Genomic DNA, 20,809 nt, shown 5'->3' with positions numbered 1-20,809 from the left:
CAGCGGCCCCTCCTGCTGTCCTGGCTGGTTCACACCCATGGGTTCTTTTCCCACTGGGATTTCCTATTCCCTGGAATCTGCAGCCCCCGTGCGGGTGTGGTGGCCAGGGCTTTTCACGGAGTGTGTAGCTGTGTTGCTGTTGGCTTTAACCCCACTTGTGGAGCTCCGGCAGCAGCATCTCCCCCAGTCGTACAGGTGGCATTCTGTTCTGCCTGTCCTGGTGGGACCTGGCTGGGCTCCTGTTTCCCAGGAGTTAATCTATTGCTTGAGTTACTGTGCGCCTGCCCACCCTGGCACGTCATGTATTTCTTGTCGTCCCAACCCTCCCGCACCCCCAGCAGAAGCTCCCCAGCCTTTGTCATTCTCTGTAAGGCCTCTTGCCTATTTTTGTTCACTCATTCTTCAGAACTTGAGAACATTTCCTGTCTAGTTTCTTTGAAGGCACTTTGGGGCTTTTAATCGAAAGTGTGTTCAAATGTTAATTTCTGTGCAGAGCGCTGGAAGCACTGAGCATATTAATTCCTCTTGCTTCTTTATTTGTTTTATGGGTCTTTTTCTAATTTACTGACTCATTTAACAGCAGAGCAGTTTAAATCCAGAATTTTCCTTGTGCCCGTCTGTGCCTGTGGTTGTGTTAACACCCTGCTTTCAGGGGGACAGTTTTCTGAGAGCCCTGTAGTGACGACAACTTACTTTGTCCCAGGGTTTCCAGGAGACTTTGTCTCCCAGGGCTGCCTTCTGCGCCTGGCTCTGCACTCCCTTTATGGATCATCAAGGGAGGATGTATAGCTCAGAGCACAGGCCCAGGGAGGTGGGCAGCCCAGGCGCTGCGTGGGCCTCATGTCTCCCTGCAAGCCCTGCAGCCTCGGTGGACCCGTGGCTGTTCTTGGCTGCCTGAGGGCACTGCCACCTAGCTGGGTCCTCTGCACCTGTGGGCGTGTCTCGCCCCGGCTGTCTGACCTCAGCCTGCTACCCTGTGAAGTTTTCAGATCGCGGCTTCTCTTTCTCAAGAGCTCCGTGCCCTGGTCTTCGGCATCAACACATTCCTCGCCACCGTTCTCAAGACCATCATCACCCTCATCGTCTCCGACAAGCGGGGCCTGGGCCTCCCGGTCTGTTCCCAGGTGAGCTCTGCTTTCGGGCTCACTTCCTGGAGGAGGGATGCCTCAGGGTGGGTTGGGGGCGAAGTCCTGGCCAGGCCTCCTGGTGCTTGCCCGGCCAGCAGTGCCACCCCTCCCGGGACCCAGACCATAGACATGCTGCAGGCAGGGGCATGTCTAGCCAGACTCTCTGGACTAAATGGGAACAAGGAGGGAAGGCTCAGAGGGCAGGGAGGCCGAGGGCCACAATCTGACTGCCTGGTGCCAACCTGTGCAGCTCCCTTGCAGGGCTCAGGTTGGGGCTACGAATGCTGCCCACATTGGGCAGTACAGTGGGCATGTGCCGTCAAGTCCTGTGAGACCTCTAAGGTCTCTGAGGCCAGCCTGGGTGCTGGTCACTTCTGCAGGAGCTCTCGGGGCCCTGGGTACCCCCTACACTGGCTGAGGTCTCGGGAAGCCTGGAGGCATGGTCCTGAGCATTCCCTGAGCCCTCCGACAGGCCTTCCTGCAATGGGTCCTGCTCATGGGACAGCTCTCTGTGGAGGCAGATGAGAGCGGAGCTCCAGGGTTGATTGACCTTGGTGCCTGTCAGCCCCTTTCCCGACTCCTCCCTCCATCCAGTCCTCTGTCTCCTGAAAAGAACGTGAGACCCGGGACACGTTCAGGCTGGACTCCCGGTGCCTCGGCCAGGGCAGGACCTGTGAGTGAGCTGGAACTAGCCAGAGAATGGGCCCATGGGAGGGTTGTCACTGGGCTCCTCGGTGCAGCCTCCACCTGCTGGGAGCTGGGCCTCCCTGGGGCATGGCGGCTCCATGGAGAAGTCCAGCCCTCTGTCCAAGGGTGCTGGGTCAGCCTCGCCCTGGTGACTCCCTTGCCAGAGCTGACCAAGGAGAAGGTTCCAGGCATGAGAGACCCTTATGTTCAGAAACAGGATTTGGGGCTGGGGTTCGGGAAGGACATCAGAGCCTGTGGCAGTTTGTATCCACCCGAGCAGGCCGGTCTCAGCCCTGTTTCCCCAGGAGGGCCCCACAGGCTGAACCCTGGGGACTGTGGCTGAGCAGGGTGGCCGAGTTGGACTTGGGTCCATGGGGCGTATGTGACTGCGCCTACAGCTGTGCGGGAGGGGCAGTCCAGAGGCACCAGACCTCCGTCCAGAGGTGGTGGGTTGGGCCCTCCTTCACTGGGACCCTCTGGTGAGGCCTCCCCTCTGGAGTGACAGCCTCTGCTGGAGCACCGTTGCCTCCTGGCTTGATTGTGGGACTTGCTGGCAGCCGTCCACCTGGCCTGCGAGGGGCCTCCACACCCAGGGGTGTTCCTCCTCCCTGGAGCGCCAGTCATCCCAGCTCTGGGCAGTGGGGCTTCTCAGGGGCTCCAGGTTGGGGTCAGGGCTGGACTTTCCTCCCCTGTCTCAGCCCAGCCCCACCACGTGGCACTTTATGGCCTTGCCGGGTCAAGCTGACATTATATTGATTTTTGTTTGGCTGCTTTAATTTCCTGGTTAAAAGGGAGCTCTACAGGCTTGCTTGTAATTAGAAACTACGGATCCTGGTGGTGTCCAGCAGGAGAGTCATCCCTGCTCCTCTCACTCACTATTTCCATGTGCAGTGCACTGGGGGCCCATCCCTCCTTCATGGGTAGTGAGAGTGGGGGTGGGGAATGGAGCTGGTGGTAGGAACCAGCCCAGGGCATGTGGGGAGCTGGCCTGGGGGGGCTGGCTTTTAAGTTAAACAGTATTTCTGGGTCACCACATACTCACGGGGTAACAGGTAATGCAGAGACTCACATACCCAGCCTCCCCACTGGCCACATCCTGCAGTTCTGGGGTGCAGGCACTAGGGGGATGTGGACCCCACAGTTGAGATGGGAGCGTGCCTGCCCATCCCCTGCGACCATGCTGGGCCCCACTCCACCTCTGCCCCAACCCCAGCAGCCCTGGTTTGCCACCATTTCTGTAGTGTTGTCATCTCGAGAGTGCCCTTACATGGAAGGAACCCTGAGTCAGGATTGACTTTTAACCACTCATCCCAGCTCCTAGAGACACATCGCTACTCCTGTCGGGTCCTGTGCTGTGTGGGTTCCCTGGTAACTGGACCCAGACTCTTACCTGGTTACTGCCAGGAGCCCCAGCTTGATTCAATTGGGGGCTGCTCTAAACATTGGTGTATAGCTTTCTGTGTGAACCTGGATTTCCATTTCTCTGGATAAATGCCCTGAGGTGCAGTCATTGAGTCCTGGGGTGGTTGCCAGACTGTTCTGCACCGTTTTTTTATTCTCACCAGCCATGCCTGAGGAGGCTGGTTTCTCCACATTCTCACCAGCCTTTGATGGGGTCACCATTTGTTTAGCCCTTCTAAATGGTGTGGAGAGTTGATCCCTGTGGTTTTAATTTGTATTTCCCTGATGGCTATAATGGGCTTCCTTGATGGCTCAGACAGTAAAGAATCTGCCTGTAATGCAGGAGACCTGGCTTTGATCCCTGGGTCAGGAAGATCCTCTGGAGAAGGCAGTGGCTACCTACTCCAGTATTCTTGCCTGGAAAATTCCTTGGACTGAGGAGCCTGGCGGCTACAGACTGTGGGGTCGCCAAGAGTCCAACACGACTGAGCATGCACACACTCGCTCCCTGATGGCTGTGCTGCTTCTCTTCTCGTGTGCAGCTGCATCTGTACATCCTCCTGGGTGAAGAGTTTCTTTCCTGCCCATTTCCTGTTTGGGGCCTTTGTCTTTTTATTCTTGAGTTTGAGCATGTCTGCTTAGTCTAGATAGCAGCCCTTTGTTGGACATGCGCTTTGCAGGCATCTCCCAGTCCATAGCAGACCATCTCGTCTTCTTAATAGGGCTATTTGCAGAGTAAAAGTTTTTAATTTTGATGAGGTCTGATTCATTCCTTTGTCCTTTTGTGGATCTTAGTTTTGGTATTACATATAATAATTCATGGGGTCACAAAGAGTCGGACACGACTGAGCAACTGAACTGAACTGATAATAATTCTGGGCTTCCCAGGTGGCACTAGTGGTAAAGAACCCACCTGCCAATGCAGGAGACATAAGAGATGTGGGTTCGAATCCTGGGTCGGGAAGATCCCCTGGAGAAGCAAATGGCAATCGCCTCCAGTATTCTTGCCTGGAGAACCCCATGGACTGAGGAACCCAGTGGAATATAGTCCATAGTGTTGTAGCCACGTGTTCCGGGAAACAAACTCACTCAGAAGGACAACACAGATAGTGGAGTGCAGTTTATTACACCAGCGGGCCCAAGGCAGAGTCTCCTCTTAGCCAAGGACCCCGACCAGCATTTGCGAGAATCTTTTATACCCCATGTGTACGTGTCTGAACCCACCACTCCAAATTCCTTGAGACTTACATAAACCAAGGAAAATACAATCCCAATAATCCCGTCATTCACGTGGTATGTGCTCATGTGCTCAAACAGTCAAACAATTAGGCAATAATCAATAAACCCGAGGTTACACTCCGATAGATACAGAAACATTTATGGCCTGTCTGGAGGAAGGGGTGATTAGTGTATATTTTCTCTTCAGTTCAGTTCAGTTCAGTTGCTCAGTTGTGTCCGACTCTTTGTGACCCCATGAATCGCAGCACGCCAGGCCTCCCTGTCCATCACCAACTCCTGGAGTTCACTCAGACTCGCATCCGTCGAGTCAGTGATGCCATCCAGCCATCTCATCCTCTGTCATCCCCTTCTCCTCCTGCCCCCAATCCCTCCCAGCATCAGAGTCTTTTCTAATGAGTCAACTCTTTGCATGAGGTGGCCAAAGTACTGGAGTTTCAGCTTCAGCATCATTCCCTCCAAAGAAATCCCAGGGCTGATCTCCTTCAGAATGGACTGGTTGGATCTCCTTGCAGTCCAAGGGACTCTCAAGAGTCTTCTCCAACACCACAGTTCAAAAGCATCAATTCTTCGGCGCTCAGCCTTCTTCACAGTCCACCTCTCACATCCATACATGACTACTGGGAAAACCATAGCCTTGACTAGACGGACCTTACTTGGCAAAGTAATGTCTCTGCTTTTGAATATGCTGTCTAGGTTGGTCATAACTTTTCTTCCAAGGATTAAGCGTCTTTTGATTTCATGGGTGCAGTCACCATCTGCAGTGATTTTGGAGCCCCCCAAAATAAAGTCTGACACTGTTTCCACTGTTTCCCATCTATTTCCCATGAAGTGATGGGACCGGATACCATGATCTTTGTTTTCTGACTGTTGAGCTTTAAGCCAACTTTTTCACTCTCCTCTTTCACTTTCATCAAGAGGCTTTTAGTTCTCTTCACTTTCTGCCATAATGGTGGTGTCATCTGCATATCTGAGGTTATTGATATTTCTCCTGGCAGTCTTGATTCCAGCTTGTGTTTCTTCCAGTCCAGCATTTCTCATGGTGTTCTCTGCATAGAAGTTAAGTAAGCAGGGTGACAATATACAGCCTTGATGTACTCCTTTTCCTATTTGGAACCAGTCTATTGTTCCATGTCCAGTTCTAACTGCTGCTTCCTGACCTGCATACAGATTTCTCAAGAGGCAGGTCAGGTGGTCTGTATTCCCATCTCTCTCAGAATTTTCCAGTTTATTGTGATCCACACAGTCTGATGAGTAACCTAGATACGATCCTCAAGGTTCCCCTGTCTGGAGGGGGTCTTATCCTTCTGTTGTTGTTTTCATAGGCACTAAACACAGAGTTCAGAGTCCGTTGGAAAGGTGGCCAAGCATGATCAGCATGAACAGGCCTAAGATGGAGTCCAGGCCCTATGAATTCCTTCTTCAATAGGGTTGCAGAGTCAGACAGGACTGAAGTGACTTAGCACAGAACCCATAGTAACTCTGTCTGGTCCTGGGTTCCAAAGATTTTCCTCAGCTTCTTATTAAAGTTTTATAGTTCAATACCTAAGTCTGTGACCTGTTTTGAGTTAACTTTTGTGTAAGGTGTGACATTAATGTTGTTTCATCCCTTTGTCTGTGGATGTCTAGTCGCTCCAGCACCGTTTGTTGAAAGATTGAATTGCCTTTTTACCACTTGGATGAGCTTGCTTCTGAGTTCTTTGTCTGTTCTGTTGGGCTGTATGCCCACCTTTCCTCCACCACCACCCTGTCCTGCTTGTGTAGCTATATGGTAAGTTTTCAAATTGGGTACCCTGATTCCTCCAACTTCGGAAGTTTTTTCGGAATTGTTTTAGCTATTAGAGTTTCTTTGCCTTTCCCTCTACATTTTTGAGTAATCTTGTCTCTATCTACAAAAACTTTTGTTGTGATTTTGCTGGGAATTGCATTCAGCTTGTTTATCAGTATTGGGAGAATTGATATCTTTTACTCTGTTGAGTCTTCAGCCTGTGAACATGGTATGTCTCTCCGTTTACTTGGAACGTCTTTGATTTCTTTCAGCATTTTGTAGTTTTCGACATGCATGCAAGTACTGTAGTGCTGTGCAGCTTTCTTAGGTTTATTCCTAGGCATTTCAGTGTTTTGTGAGCAATTGTTATGTGATATTTTCAGTTTTGGTGTCTGCATTAATCTGCAAGGACTGCCATAACAAGATATCACAGACTGGGCAGTCTGTGCAACAGCAGTCTGTTCTCTAACAATCTGCAGGCTGGAAGATCAGATTGAGATCTGGTGAGATCAAAGTGTTTGCAGGTCTGGTTCCTCCCAAGGCCCCTCTCCTCACTTGGTCTTTCTTCTGTGTGCACTCCTGGTGCTTCTGCCTCTCATAAGGACAGCAGTCATGCTGGATCAGAGTGCTACCCTCATAACCTCATTTAGCCTAATCACTCCTAAAAGGTCTTATCCACATACAGTCATACTGGGGGTTAGGGCTTCAGCAGTGAATTTTGAAGGGAGACAATTCAGTCTATAACAGTGTCCCGGTGTTCATTGCTAGTTCAAGAAAGAAAAGAAGGTGAAGTCGCTCAGTTGTGTCCGACTCTTTGCGACCCCATGGACTGTAGCCTACCAGGCTCCTTCGTCTGTCCATGGGTTTTTCCAGGCAAGAGTACTGGAGTGGGTTGCCATTTCCTTCTCCAGGGGATCTTCCTGACCCAGGGATCAAACCCAGGTCTCCCGCATTGTAGGCAGTAGCTTTTACTGTCTGAGCCACCAGGGAAGTCAGGCAGACCTCATTTTATTGTACTTCACTTTACTGTGCTTCAAAGATACTGACATTTTTACAAGTTGAAGATTTGTGACCTCATTTTATTGTACTTCACTTTACTGTGCTTCAAAGATACTGACATTTTTACAAGTTGAAGATTTGTGGCAACTCTGCATTGTCAGATGGCAGTTAGCATTTTTTAGCAATAAAATATTTTTATTAAGGTGTATAATTTGTTTTTAGACATAATGCTATTACATACTTTAATAGACTATAGTATAGTGTAAACATAATTTTTATGTGTACTGGGAAACCAGAAAATTTGTGTGAGTTACTTTATTGCAATATTTATTGGGGTGGTCTGGAACTGAGCAATATCTCTGAGGTCTGCCTGTATAAGAAACACATCGACTTGTGTGTGTTAATCTTGTGTAATCTTGTTGAGGTCACTTATTTGTTCTGGGAGGTCTTTTCTTAAATGTTTTTAATGTACTTTCTTGTCTTACTGCACTGGCTAGAACTTCTGTTTTAACTGTTTCCTTTGTTTTACCTGCTTTGGATTTATTTTATTTATCTTTTTCTAGGTTCTTGAGATGGAAGCTTAGATTAATGATTTGAGACTTCTTTTTTTCTAATATTTGCATTTATTGCTACACATTTCCCTCTGAGCCTGCTTTAGCTACACCCTACAGATTTTGATATGTTGTATCTTCATTTTCTTTCACTCCTATGTATTTTTGTCTCTTTTCATACTTTCTCTTTGACCTATGATTATTTCAAAATGTTTTGTTTAGTTTCCAAGTGTTTTGATTGTTTTCCTATCTTTCTGTTATTGCTTTATATTTTTGATTCTATTCTGTTGTGATCAGAGAACACAATCTGCATTATGTTGAGGTTTGTTTTATGGCCCAGGACATGGTCTATCTTGTTACATGCTGCATGGACACTTGAAAAGAATGTGAATTCTGCTGTTTGGGGGTGGAGTATTCTATAAATACCAATTACATCCTATTGCTGATGGTGGTATTGATTTTTTTCTGTGTCCTTATGGATTTTCTGTCTGGCCAATTGTTGAGAAAGGAATGTTGAAGTTTTCATTTATAATCGTGAATTTGTGTATTTTTTTCTTTCAATTCTATCATGTTTTTACTTCACATTTTAACAGCTATTTGTTGTATACATATGCACGGTGTGTCTTGGTGAATTGGGTCTTTTAACGTTATATAATGTCCGTTATATAATGTCCTTCTCTGCCTGTGGTCATTTTCTTTTCTCCAAAGTCTACTTTACATGATATTCACATAGCCGTTCTGCTTTCCTTTGGCTTTTTTCCCCCCAATTTTTATTTATTTATTGGCTGTGCTGGGTCTTCATTGCTGTGCAAGCTTTCTCTAGTTGCGGTGCATGGATTTCTCATCACGATGGCTTCTCTTGTTGCTGAGCACAGGCTCTAGGGCATGTGGGCTTCAGTAGCGGCATCACGTGGGCTCAGCAGTTGCAATTCCTGGGCTCTAGAGCACAGGCTCATCTGTTATGGCACACAGGCTTAGTTGCTCTGTGGCGTATGGGATCATCCCAGATCAGGGAGTGAACCTATGTCTCCCGCACTGGCAGGTGGATTTTTTTTTTTTTTTTTTTTTACCACTGAGCCACCAGGGAAGCCTCTGTCTTTTTATTTTTAACCTGACTGTATTGTTATGCTTGGCGTTTCCTGTAGATGGCATATGGTTGTCATGTTTTTTTAACTCACCCTGCCAGTCTCTTTCTTTGATTGGTTTATTTAGACCGTTTATATGTAGTGTAATTGTGCTGTCATTTCATTTTTATTTTCCTTTTATTCTCCACCTTTTGTTTCTGTTTTCTTTTCCCCTGCGTTATTTACAGATTCTTCAGAACTTCATTTTGGGTTATCTATCGTATAATTTGAGTGTCTCTTGTGATAACTTTTTTGATAGTTGCTTTGTGTATTAAATGGACAGTTGTAGTAAGTATTGAAATCTCACCTCCTTTAAGTCACTTTTCTCTCCACTGTTTATAGTACAAGTGCCTTATTTATTTCTTCTATATATCATTAGAGCTGCCTAATTGTACCCCACTCCAGTACTCTTGCCTGGAAAATCCCATGGGTGGAGGAGCCTGGTGGGCTGCAGTCCATGGGGTCACTAAAGTCGGACACGACTGAGTGACTTGACTTTCATTTTTCACTTTCCTGCACTGGAGAAGGAAATGGCAACCCACTCCAGTGTTCTTGCCTGGAGAATCCCAGGGACGGCAGAGCCTGGTGGGCTGCCGTCTATAGGGTCGCACAGAGTCGGACACGACTGAAGCGACTTAGCAGCAGCAGCAAGATGGGGTTATGGTTATAAGTTTTACTTCAGCTATAAAACATTTAGGAAACTGGAGAGAAGAAAAATCTGTTTATCCATAATTTTGAGCACTGTTGTTTCTCCTTCTTGATGTCACAGGTTTCTTATCATTTACTTTCTGTTTAGAGAACCTTCTTCAGGCATTCTTTCAGGGCAGGTCTTCTGGTGACAAATTGTTCTGTTTTACTTGACCTGAGAGTATCTTGATTTATTTTGCATTTCTGAAGGCTGTTTTCAGGGGAATAGGTTTCTGGGTTAACAGTTTTTTTGTTCAGCATGTGAAAAATTTATCATTTCCTTGTGACCTTCTTGGTTTCTGATGAAAAATCCACTGTCATTCTAATTATTTTTCCCCTACAGTGTCATTTTTTTCTGGCTGCTTTCAAGATTTTTCCTTTTTCTTTGTCTTTAGCTTTCAAAACTTTGATTATGATCTGTGTTGGTCTGATTGGGGTGGGTGTTTTGTTTGGGGTTCCCTCATACTCTTAAGGGGCTTCCACGCTGGCTCAGTGGTAGAGAACCTGCCTGTCAATGCAGGAGACAGGAGATGCAAGTGCAGTCCCTGGGCTGGGAAGATGCCCTGTAGGGGGAAATGGCAACTCACTCCAGTATTCTTGCCTGGAAAATTCCATGGACAGAGGAGCCTTGTGGGCTGCAGTCTGTGGGGTCGCGAAGAGTTGGACATGACTGAGCAGCTGAACGTGATACACTTGCACCTTCTTAAATCTGTAGGTTTATGTCCCGTGCCAGATTTGAGACATTTCCACAGCCATTATTTCCTCAAGTGCTCTTTCAGTTCCATCCTTTTTCTTTCTTCTCGCTCTACTCCCGTAACGGGGTTTTGTCCCCTAGAGAATGAAGCTCTGCTCTTTTCCCTCTCTGTTTTTTTGTGTCGATGGGCTCACTTCTATCGTTGCATCTTCCGGTGCACCGATTCTTTTCCCCGTTCCCTCCATTCTTAACAAGACCATTTGTTAAGTTTTTTTATTGGTTACTATATTTTTCTTCTTTTACTGTAAATTTTCTTCTTTATCTCTTCCATTTGTTTTCTGCAAAGCTTTATCTCATCTCTGTCATCTTGGTATCCGTGTCTGTTGATTGTATTTCATTCATTTAGAGAACTTTTTCTGAGTTTGCTGAGTGACTTTTTAAAGTGAAACCTGTACATTTTGGCCACTATGTTATGCAATTCTAGATCTTATTTTTTTAAAAAATACTTATTTATTTGTCTGCTTTGGGTCTTAGTTGCAGTTCTTGGACTTAGTTACTCTGAGGCATGTGAGATCTTAGTGCCCTGACCTGGGATTGAACCTGTGTCCCCTGCATTGCATGGTGGATTCTTAACCACTGGACCACCAGGGAAGTCCCTTTGGGTCTTATTTAATCCTCTGTTTCAGTTGGCTTTTCCTGACACCACCCTTGCAGAAGACTAGGAGCTTGTACCTCTTTACAGCCAGGTCGGGTGGGTATCCAGACTCCCTACTCAGCCCTCCTCACACTGAGGGGTGTGTGGGGGCAAGGATGGGAGTGCCAGCTCCCCACGTGGCCACCAGTGGTTGGGAGGGGCCTGGGTGCCTCATTACCACTCTCCCTGTGGCCCCCAGTGATCCTGGTGGGGGCAGAGCATTCTTGCCCCTGCTGGGTGGGTTGAAAGTCCTGACTCTTCAGCGAGTGGGGGGCACCGCCTGGTAAGAGCGACAGCCCAGGCTTTCCGTGTGATCTCTGTGGGGGTGAACATTCCAGCTCCCCACTGGGCCCTGACCAACACCCCCTGACCAGACTAGGGGCATCACAGCCTGGGTCATGAGGGTGGGGTCTGGCTGGGATAGAATGGTTCCCATTCTTCAGTGTCTCATCCTGCAGGGCCTGTGGTCCCTCTCCTGATCCTTCGTTTGGAGCAGCTTTTGTTAGTGTTGGGCTTTTTCCCATGTGTTTTGGGATTTCTGGTTTGCTGGCTTCTTTGGTTCCTTTAAGAATACAGGCAGCAGAAAGAAGAAAAAACCCAGGGAGCACATTGCCGTGTTGCTCCTCGGATTCCAGGGTCGAGGCTGGTCTGCCCGTCCAGCTTTCAGTCGCCTTCTGAGTGCTTGCTGTGCAGTGTCCAGGCTTCACTCACACTCAGAGAGAAACAGGCAGGACATGCCAGCCCCAGGTTCCTGGAGGTGAAGTCTCCGATGGTTCCCTTCCCGGTTTTGCTTCTGAAAATGAGCTTTCCTAGGAGGGCTGAGTGTGCTGGTGCCGAAGTGGGTCTTAGGGAGCCCCCTTGGGGGAGTAGAGCTCCAGGGAGTTGGCCCACAGATGAGGAGACACCCTGGACCCCTGCCCCCGGTGATCTGAGATTCAGGTGGGAGGGTCCCCTAGCTGGGCCCAGGTCCCTGTGCATCACTGCTGGGCAGCTTCACGGGATGCCAGGTTCGGGGCTGCCCAGGCCCCAGGGCCGAGGGGGCTGCGCCGGGCAACCGGATGGTCTGTTCCCCTCCACCAGGCTCCACCCGCACGGGTGTGAAGACTTGGCCCCAGAGCCAAGCGCACATTTGCTGTCACACCAAGTGATCAGAATGCCTCAGGCAGGATCGCAGAGGCTCAGAAGTGCTGGGTGTGCTGCTGCTTGGCTGGCCTGTGGAGGCTGGGTGCCCTGCCCCCTCTTCCCAGGTGTTCCCGTGACCTCGCCTGTGCCTCTCTGCTCCCTGGGTGCCCTTCCCCCTCCCCCAGTGCTCCCCTGACCTCACCTGCCCCTCTCTGTTCCAGTTCCTCGTCTACTTCGTGTACTTCCTGGTACTCTTCGCCGCCTACTTCCTTGCTGCCGTGCTGGTGGGCCTGCGCCACTTCCAACAGAGCCGCCACCAGCCCGTGCCGCCGGCCCAAGAGCTGGTGAGTCCCATGCAAGAGAAGGCCACGCAGGACGGAGCCCCGCGCCCAGCCCCGGAGGATGGTGTGTTTACCGTGGGGGACCTGAGCCCACAGTCTGAGGCCAAGGCCTGACCTCAGCTGACTGGCTGTCCCGCCCGGTGGGCAGTCAGATTCCTGACCCCACAGGCAGCAAGCCAGGCCTCGACCTCAGAGCTCCCTGTCTTCGCTGTGTCAGCAGCCAGGTCTCCAGCATCACGTCCACATCGTCGCCTTCTGGTAGCTGGGACTGAGGCCCTGGTGGTCTGTCCTTGGGACCCATGGTCCAAGGGCCAGTGGCCTCCACAAGGGGTCCTTGACTTGCATTATGGCACCCAGAGCATGGCACCCCTCAGCCCTGCTTCATGCCCTGGCTGTGACCCCCAGCCTGCAGGGCACCCTGGCAACTGGGGGCTGGTATGCTGTCCCTGCCTATACGGGGCCAGTGGTGGGGTCCAGGTGCCCACCAGGCCTCCCTGCTTTCTCCTCCTTGGGAGGCAGGTCCCACTTGTCCCAGGGAAAGTGGTCCTACCCTGACCCTGACCAGCGAAGTGGTCCCAAATGCCAGTCTAGGCACCCGGCCCCTGCGGGGTATTCTGGGCCCTGGGGACCATGTTCCTTGGCCCATGGCTAAACTGGGACACTTGCAGTTGTCCAGGTGATTTCATTTTCGCCGATGCTCTGTACCTTTTTTAAAAGACGGACATAAGTGCAAATCCTTGTTCGGCTTGTTTCTGGGGGAGAAGCAGGGCACGGGGGGGCGGTGGTGGTTCTGTCCAGTGGAAGTGCCTCAGTTCCAGACTTCACCCCAGATCCTCTCCCTCCTTTGCTCAGAGCTGGGTTGACGCTGTCCCCCTCCTGGGGACTGCTCATGCACCCGCCCCAAAGGGACTTGCCTTTGCCACCCTGGGCACTGCCCTGGCGCTTGAGAGCCAGCCATACATCCTCTGAGATGTGATGCCCAGACACGTGACGTGGACACGCAACCCACGTGAGGGGGCGCCCGACTCCATGTGTCCACCAGGCCAATGGAGGGGCCAGCCCTGCCCCCATCCACAGGCAAGGACCCGCCCCTGACCTCAGCTGATCCTGGCTCCTCCTGTGGCCTCTGGTCTTCATCCAAGATCCACAGAAAAGGCCGCCGCTCCGACCTCAGAGCAGGATGCCTGCTGGGGGCAGGGCTTCCAGAACTGGCTGCCTTTGGGGGCCCCTGGTTGACTTGGGTGAGCGGGGCATCTCAGGGCACCCTGAGGGTTGAGGAAGAGGCTGGACCTGCAGTAAGTCACAGCCAACAGGTCAGTCAGGGCGAGTGGTCCCCTAGTGGGTCTGCGGAGATGCCACAGCTGTCCCCTGGACCCTGCTGGGAAGAGGCAGCAGCCAGCACCGGTTCCTCCATCCTTGGGGAACCAGAGGGGCTTCAGGGAAGAGGGCTCGCCTCTGCTACTGACCCAGGAGGCAGGGCTCTGCCCCAGGCGCCCACGACCTGCTCCTGGACCCCAGGAGTGCCCTCCCGGTGTGGCTGGCCCAGTGGCCTGGTGCTCCTGCTACCCCTACAGCCTCCCACAGGCGCTGGCCCCCTGCTTGGTCTCTGCCACCCCCCAGTCCTGAGCTCCTGTTCAGTGCAGTGTGCACGCCCCTCGGGGGTCAGACGCCTGCAGCCGCTGTGGGACACAGGGCTGGGTCAGGAGCCCAGGGCACAGACTACCTGCACGGCTCTGAGGGGCTTGTGAGGCTGCTGGCCGACCCCAGGGAGACCTGAGAGAAGGTGGGTGTGTGGCACCTGTGGCCTCCACCAACAACCGTTACATGCATGTATCTATATCTCACATCTGTGTACACGTGCGTGTATTTGCTCACATCCGTGTGCCTCTAATATCCATGTACTGCCAGAAGCCAGTGTGAGGAATCCCGCCCGTGACAAGGTCATGAGGAAGGAAGCTGACATACGCAAGGCATGCTCAGACTTCAGGGGACCCTCTGGAAATTCCTAAGCATGTACCCCAGCAAAAATCTGCCGGTTTTTGTGCTCTGCTTTTCCACTCTTCTGACATTCTCTGGGAAAAGTCAATTCAGGGCTTTAGTCTTCTGCATTTGAAAGTGTTTCAATCCAAAAACCCCTCTGATGGCTTTCTAGCCTGCCTGCAGGACTCTGTACAGCTGCGCGTGTGATTGTTTGAGGCCTCCTGACCGCAGGAGGCACAGGAAGCTTAAAACATCCTAGGAATGTAGGGGCTTCCAAGGAGTCAAAGTCATTAGAATAGGACTGATTAAAAGTTTCATTTGTTGAGTCAGTACTTGCTGCCAAATTTTCATATCCTTTATTAGTAGATATAGTTGATACATAGAAAAACAAGTAGTAGACCTGGTATTAGCAACATTAGATCTTTGAGTTAAGCACCTTCTTTGTTATAACCCACTGCGCCTTTGTTCTATAGAGATGTAACTTTAGCGCTTTAAGGAAATGCAGATTAAAGAAAAACAGTTAGGGGAAATAACATTCATTAAGGAAGAGAGCCAAAAAGTGTTAACAAGCCTCTTGGCCAGAAGATAATGTAAATCACCTGAGACCTTTTGTATACAAAATGATCTACAGAAAGAGTCTGGGCTGCGAACGCTACATAATTTTGTGTTACCCATTGATCTCCATGTTTTATCAAAAGTATAAAAGGCCTTCCGAACAATAAAGGATTGGGCCAGTTTGTCGAACCAGTCTCTCGGCCTGGTTTCTTGGGAATCTGGCTTCCCCCATGTCTCTCTCTCCCTCTCTGTGTCTCTCTCTTCTTCTCTCCCTTTTCCTCCCTCTGCTCTTTACTTTAATTTCAGGCTGAATTTCCATCTGGGGCGCGGAGGCTCGCCAGGTCTGCTTACTTGCCCTGGCCGTTAAGACCCGCGCGAAAGGGAGCTTAAGGCGAGGCACCCTTGGATATACAAGCGGGCGCCGGTGGCCCAATGTAGATGGTGCAAATTCCTTGTCTGGAATTTTATTGGTCTTCCGCGTAAACCAAGCTATTCAGCCCTCTTCCTCCACTTAATCTTCCTACTACACTATAGTTTCTTAATCTAATCTTATATTAATAAATAAACAAGTCTTTCCACGCCAACGCCGTCCACCCTTCGAATTCCCTGGATCCACCGGGGCTGGACCCTGGCAAGTGGCGCCCGAACAGGCTATTCGAAGGTAGGTCTCCCCCAGTGTGCAGTTTTCGGGATGGCTAGGACCCCACTCAGGGTGTCGCGGACCCCACTCAGGGTGTCGCGGACCCCCCTGCATAAGATAGATAGGGAAAGAGGGGTGGGAAGTTTTGGGTTGAAAGAAACCCAGTTGAAGGGTTGAAAAAAACCCAGTTTAACGGTTGAAACAAACCTGCTTTCTAGAGGTTGAAAGAAACCTTCTTTCTTCGGGTTGAAAACCCCCCTTGGCTAAGGTAAAACCTCTGTCAAGGCAGACTTTTCTATAAATCTTAATTTTCTGACACGGGTAACAATGAGTCAAAAGAATGACAACTTTATATCAGTAATTTTGTAACTGTTAAACAAAAGAGAAATCAACGTTAAGGCTAGTGTTACAAGAGCAATGTCCTTGATTTCCAGAAAAGGGATTTAGATACTTGGGTAAAGCTAGGAAAACAACTAAAAACTTATTATACTTTGCATGAGCCACAAAAAGTTCCTGTGAATGCTTTTGCTCTATAAAATACGATTTAAAATGTTCTGGACCCCCGTCATGAGGCTGTTAGTTAGATAGCCTATGGGAGAGGCTGTAGCGGTGGATGGTAGTGGGTCCCCACCTTCTACGCAGATCATATATTCTGCCATTGGCAAAGAAAATGAGGGAGACTGTACTCTTCCTCCCGAGGAAGGAGAGTGCTTACGGGACGCAGCGGCTGAGCGCCCTGGAGAGCCCCCTCCCCCTCGACACAAACCAAACCTTTAAAAAAATCTATCTTATTTAAGGGGACCACTGCAACCTCTGCTTGCGCCTCCCCAGGGCTTAAGAACTCCCCACTTTATATCCAAAGCCTCCCAGAACATTGTTTAAGGTCGGAAAGGATAGGGAGAATATTTTTGAGCAAAAGAGCTTTAAAACGGAGCCTGCTCCTTGCAGAAAACCCCCTCATGTGGGGCCTCACCCAAGTAAAAAAAGAAAAAGTAGTGTGGAAATTTTTGGAAAATAAGTAACAAATATAGTAATTCCATTCAATAAGGATCAACTGCAAGTCTTTTACAGGACAGTGATGATTTGGCAAGTTACTCTGATCAATTTCAGAGGTCATATTTTGTGTCATTTGCCCTCAAGCCCCCACAGTAGTTAACGGTACAAAAATGTGGATTGGCAGTTTGAGGATACCTGTGAAACTTTCCTAACTCTATGTAGTTCCTCCGCTCCCCTTTACCCTATGGGGGAGGGACGTGCTGTTTCAAATAGGAGTTGCTCAGACAAGGGTTTTTCTCAATTTCTTAGTTCTCATTGGGCGGTACAATTAACAATACTTCATATATTGATATAAATACATAGTATAAATATATTTCCCTAATTACAGTTTGCCTGATTGAGTATGGGTATAAATAAAATATAATAAAGGTATACCTACTAGTGTTTTAAATTACTAAGGTTTTAAAGGATTACAAACAATGTTACAGTAACATCCAAAAGCGACAAGGTATAAATGTCTAAACTGAAGGAAACTTGAAATCCTCATGTTAATTCTTAAATGTAGTATTTCTAACTTGTGACAAGACAGATTGGTAGGCAGCCATTTTTGTGTCTTAAAATAATCGGGGACATAGTTAAGATTTTATACATCAAATGATTGCTAAAAAATGTTGCAGGCAAGATGTGGTTATTTTTAGTTTATTTGAAATGTCTTAAGGTGAGGGAAGGAAGGAGAGCAAATATTTAACCTCGGAAAACCCTAAACCATTTGATTAAAAAATTAATTTTCACCTTTATATCTTTAAAGATATAAAAGGTTGATAAATTGGTGTAGTTAAGCCATAACCATTGGTGATCTTGGAGACCAGTAATTAAACTTGCAAAAAATAAAAAAATAAAATAATAATAAATAATAATAAGATCCTGAATATTTTAATTACATCAATTTCTGTATTTTATGTGTATTTAAAAACTGCAATAAGTTAAATGGGTTAATCTTGTCTTATATAAGTAAATGAGCCTGTAGACTGTGATCTCCCCAAACTAAAAAATACAGTACTTGAAATTGTGTTCTTTATGGTTGTAGTGTTGGTAAAGCACTAATATGCAAAAGATGAAGGAATAACACAGTCCAAAAAAAAAAGGGGGGGAGGGTATACCTAGTTCTATTTATAGATCTATACTTAATTCATATAAATTAAGATGAATACTATATATGCATATTGAATATATACTGTATAATTATATATATGTGTATATTGCAGTAATATGTATGTGGTTGATATTAATTGGTAAAGATTGGCATGCTGTGATAACATGTTATAGATACTGTATAATTATACTGTGTGTATGTGACGTGTGTTATTAACAATGCATTGGTTTGTGTTGGCTGGTATTGATTGTGTGCATGTTGTATTGCTGCAATATACATATTAACTGATGTATTAATTATAAAGATTAATTCAAGTATATTGATTGATTAAATTGTTTCGTAAAGAGTCATCAAAAATTGTAATTCCATATAACAGAAAACAATTTGATGCTTTTCAAATGTTTGATGATGATTGGCAGATTGCTATAGGAAATTATTGTGATCAGATCTTGCATCATTTACCCTCACATGCTTTGTTAATTCAAAAATTAAAAAGGAGAATTTAAGTATAGTTTTCCCCCATCAGATTTTACAACATGCTCTTTCTGTAATAAATTAAATGCTGATTCATCTGGAACAGTAAGATGTAAAATCGTTGATAAAGTGGAAAGATCTCCTCTCCAGATAACAAAAAGATCCCGACCCAGAATTTACTGCGGGTCGAGGAAGTGTTTATATTTTTTCCACAGGGCGCAGATTCGTCAGTTTGGATACAGGACAGACTGATTCGCCACAAAAGAAAAAGGGAAGTCCTCTGCCTCCGCCGAGGAGGGAAACAGCCCCGCACGGAAAGCCGCGGGCGGGGCCAGCCTGACTGACTGACGGGACCCAGTGCTCTGCCAGCGTCCGTCTGCGAAATTATGGGATAGAGACTTGATGGGGAAAGGAGATGTATGGGAACTGTATACTATTTGCTCAAATTTTTGTGTAGCTTGGCCGCTGCGCGCGATGGTAGAAGAGGCAAAATAAACATCAAGATCCGGGCGGGACTGACAGCTGCTGCAGCGCAAACTCCAACCAGAAAATGACTCTATTTACTCTATTTTGGCTTGTCTATCCTTTCCTTATGTTTTTCTTTTCACCAGTGATTCCGAAAAAAGTTAGCGTGCAAATGGACCTAATGTAATGACTTGTGAACAATGTATGCTTTCATCCTGTTTAACTCCTCAATATAAAGTTTGCTCTTTCATGGTTTTAAAACGTCCGCCCTATCTCATGGTACCTGTAAGTGTAGTCACGTATTGGTATGATAACCATGGCCTAGCTGTGCTGCCCCAGCTACAAGATTTAATGCGGACAGGACGGTTTGTGGGCTTACTTGTTTTGGGAATATCAGCTTTGATAACTGCAATTACTTCTGTTACTGTGGCGGCATTATCATTATCTCAACAAGTGCATACTGCCCAATATGTTGATACCGTATCCAAAAATGTTTTCTTTAACGCTGGCAACCCAGGAAATTATAGATAGGACGCTAGAAATGAGGGTTGATGCCTTAGAAGAAGCAGTAATGCATATTGGGACTGAATTACAGAGTCTGTAAGTGAAAATGGCTCTTTCATGTCATGCCGATTACCGGTGGATATGTGTTACATCCCTGAAAGTGAACGAGACGGATTTTGAATGGGAGAGAATCAAAAATCATATTTTAGGTGTTTGGAACAGCTCAGATATTTGCTTAGACTTAGGGAAACTTCATAATCAGATTCAGACCTTGGAACACTCCCGATTAGATTTTACCGCCGCAGGAGAAGCCAGTGAGTTTTTCCACACCTTCTCTGACTTCATTTCTGGAAAGACTATTCTGACTACTGTTTCTAGCTATGCTGCTGTGGGTGCCGTAATCCTGCTCCTTGTAATTGTGCTTCCTTGTGTTGTCAGGACTCTTCGGCAGAGCATTCAGAACCTCACGACTGAACTGCACCTAGTTTTTTTAAAAAAAATAATAAAGAAGGGGGAGATGCCGGAAGCCAGTGTGAGGAATCCCGCCCGTGACAAGGTCATGAGGAAGGAAGCTGGCGTACGCAAGGCATGCTCAGACTTCAGGGGACCCTCTGGAAATTCCTAAGCATGTACCCCAACAAAAATCTGCCGGTTTTTGTGCTCTGCTTTTCCACTCTTCTGACATTCTCTGGGAAAAGTCAATTCAGGGCTTTAGTCTGCATTTGAAAGTGTTTCAATCCAAAAACCCCTCTGATGGCTTTTTAGCCTGCGTACAGGACTCTGTACAGCTGCGCGTGTGATTGTTTGAGGCCTCCTGACCGCAGGAGGCACAGGAAGCTTAAAACATCCTAGGAATGTAGGGGCTTCCGAGGAGTCAAAGTCATTAGAATAGGACTGATTAAAAGTTTCATTTGTTGAGTCGATACTTGCTGCCAAATTTTCATATCCTTTATTAGTAGATATAGTTGGTATATAGAAAAACAAGTAGTAGACCTGGTATTAGCAACATTAGATCTTTGAGTTAAGTACCTTCTTTGTTATAACCCACTGGGCCTTTGTTCTATAGAGATGTAACTTTAGCGCTTTAAGGAAATGCAGATTAAAGAAAAACAGTTAGGGGAAATGAAATTAACATTCATTAAGGAAGAGAGCCAAAAAGTGTTAACAAGCCTCTTGGCCAGAAGATAATGTAAATCACCTGAGACCTTTTGTATACAAAATGATCTACAGAAAGAGTCTGGGCTGCGAACGCTACATAATTTTGTGTTACCCATTGATCTCCATGTTTTATCAAAAGTATAAAAGGCCTTCTGAACAATAAAGGATTGGACCAGTTTCTCGAACTAGTCTCTCGGCTTGGTTTCTTGGGAATCTGGCTTCCCCTGTCTCTCTCTCTCTCTCTCTCTCTGTGTCTCTCTCTTCTTCTCTCCCTTTCCCTCCCTCTGCTCTTTAATTTCAGGCTGAATTTCCACCTGGGGCGCGGAGGCTCGCCAGGTCTACTTACTTGCCCTGGCTGTTAAGACCCGCGCGAAAGGGAGCCTAAGGCGAGGCACCCTTAGATATACAAGCGGGCGCCGGTGGCCCAACGTAGATGGTGCAAATTCCTTGTCT

At 47.6% G+C, this 20,809-nt stretch overlaps 1 protein-coding gene across 6 annotated transcripts in view; it reads left to right on the top strand.

Annotated features, from left to right (window-relative positions):
- SLC19A1 (solute carrier family 19 member 1) overlaps positions 1 to 20,541 on the top strand; it is a 32,331-nt gene extending 11,790 nt beyond the window's left edge. For 4 of the 6 annotated variants that reach the window (XM_042237860.2, XM_027961185.3, XM_042237858.2 and 1 more), the window contains 2 exons: positions 983 to 1,124; positions 12,312 to 20,541. In XM_042237860.2, the coding sequence (XP_042093794.1) occupies positions 983 to 1,124; positions 12,312 to 12,545 (376 nt within the window). In that variant the 3' untranslated portion in view covers positions 12,546 to 20,541. Of the gene's footprint in view, positions 1 to 982; positions 1,125 to 12,311 lie in introns of those variants that run through there. The other 2 variants (XM_042237864.2, XM_042237879.2) reach the window with 2 other exon arrangements.
- The last annotated feature ends 268 nt before the right edge of the window (positions 20,542 to 20,809 follow it).

Source organism: Ovis aries, chromosome 1 (assembly GCF_016772045.2).
Source record: "Ovis aries strain OAR_USU_Benz2616 breed Rambouillet chromosome 1, ARS-UI_Ramb_v3.0, whole genome shotgun sequence".
NCBI lineage: Eukaryota > Metazoa > Chordata > Mammalia > Artiodactyla > Bovidae > Ovis > Ovis aries.
Note: the sequence above shows the minus strand (reverse complement) of the source record. Positions and strands in the feature narration are given on the sequence as shown.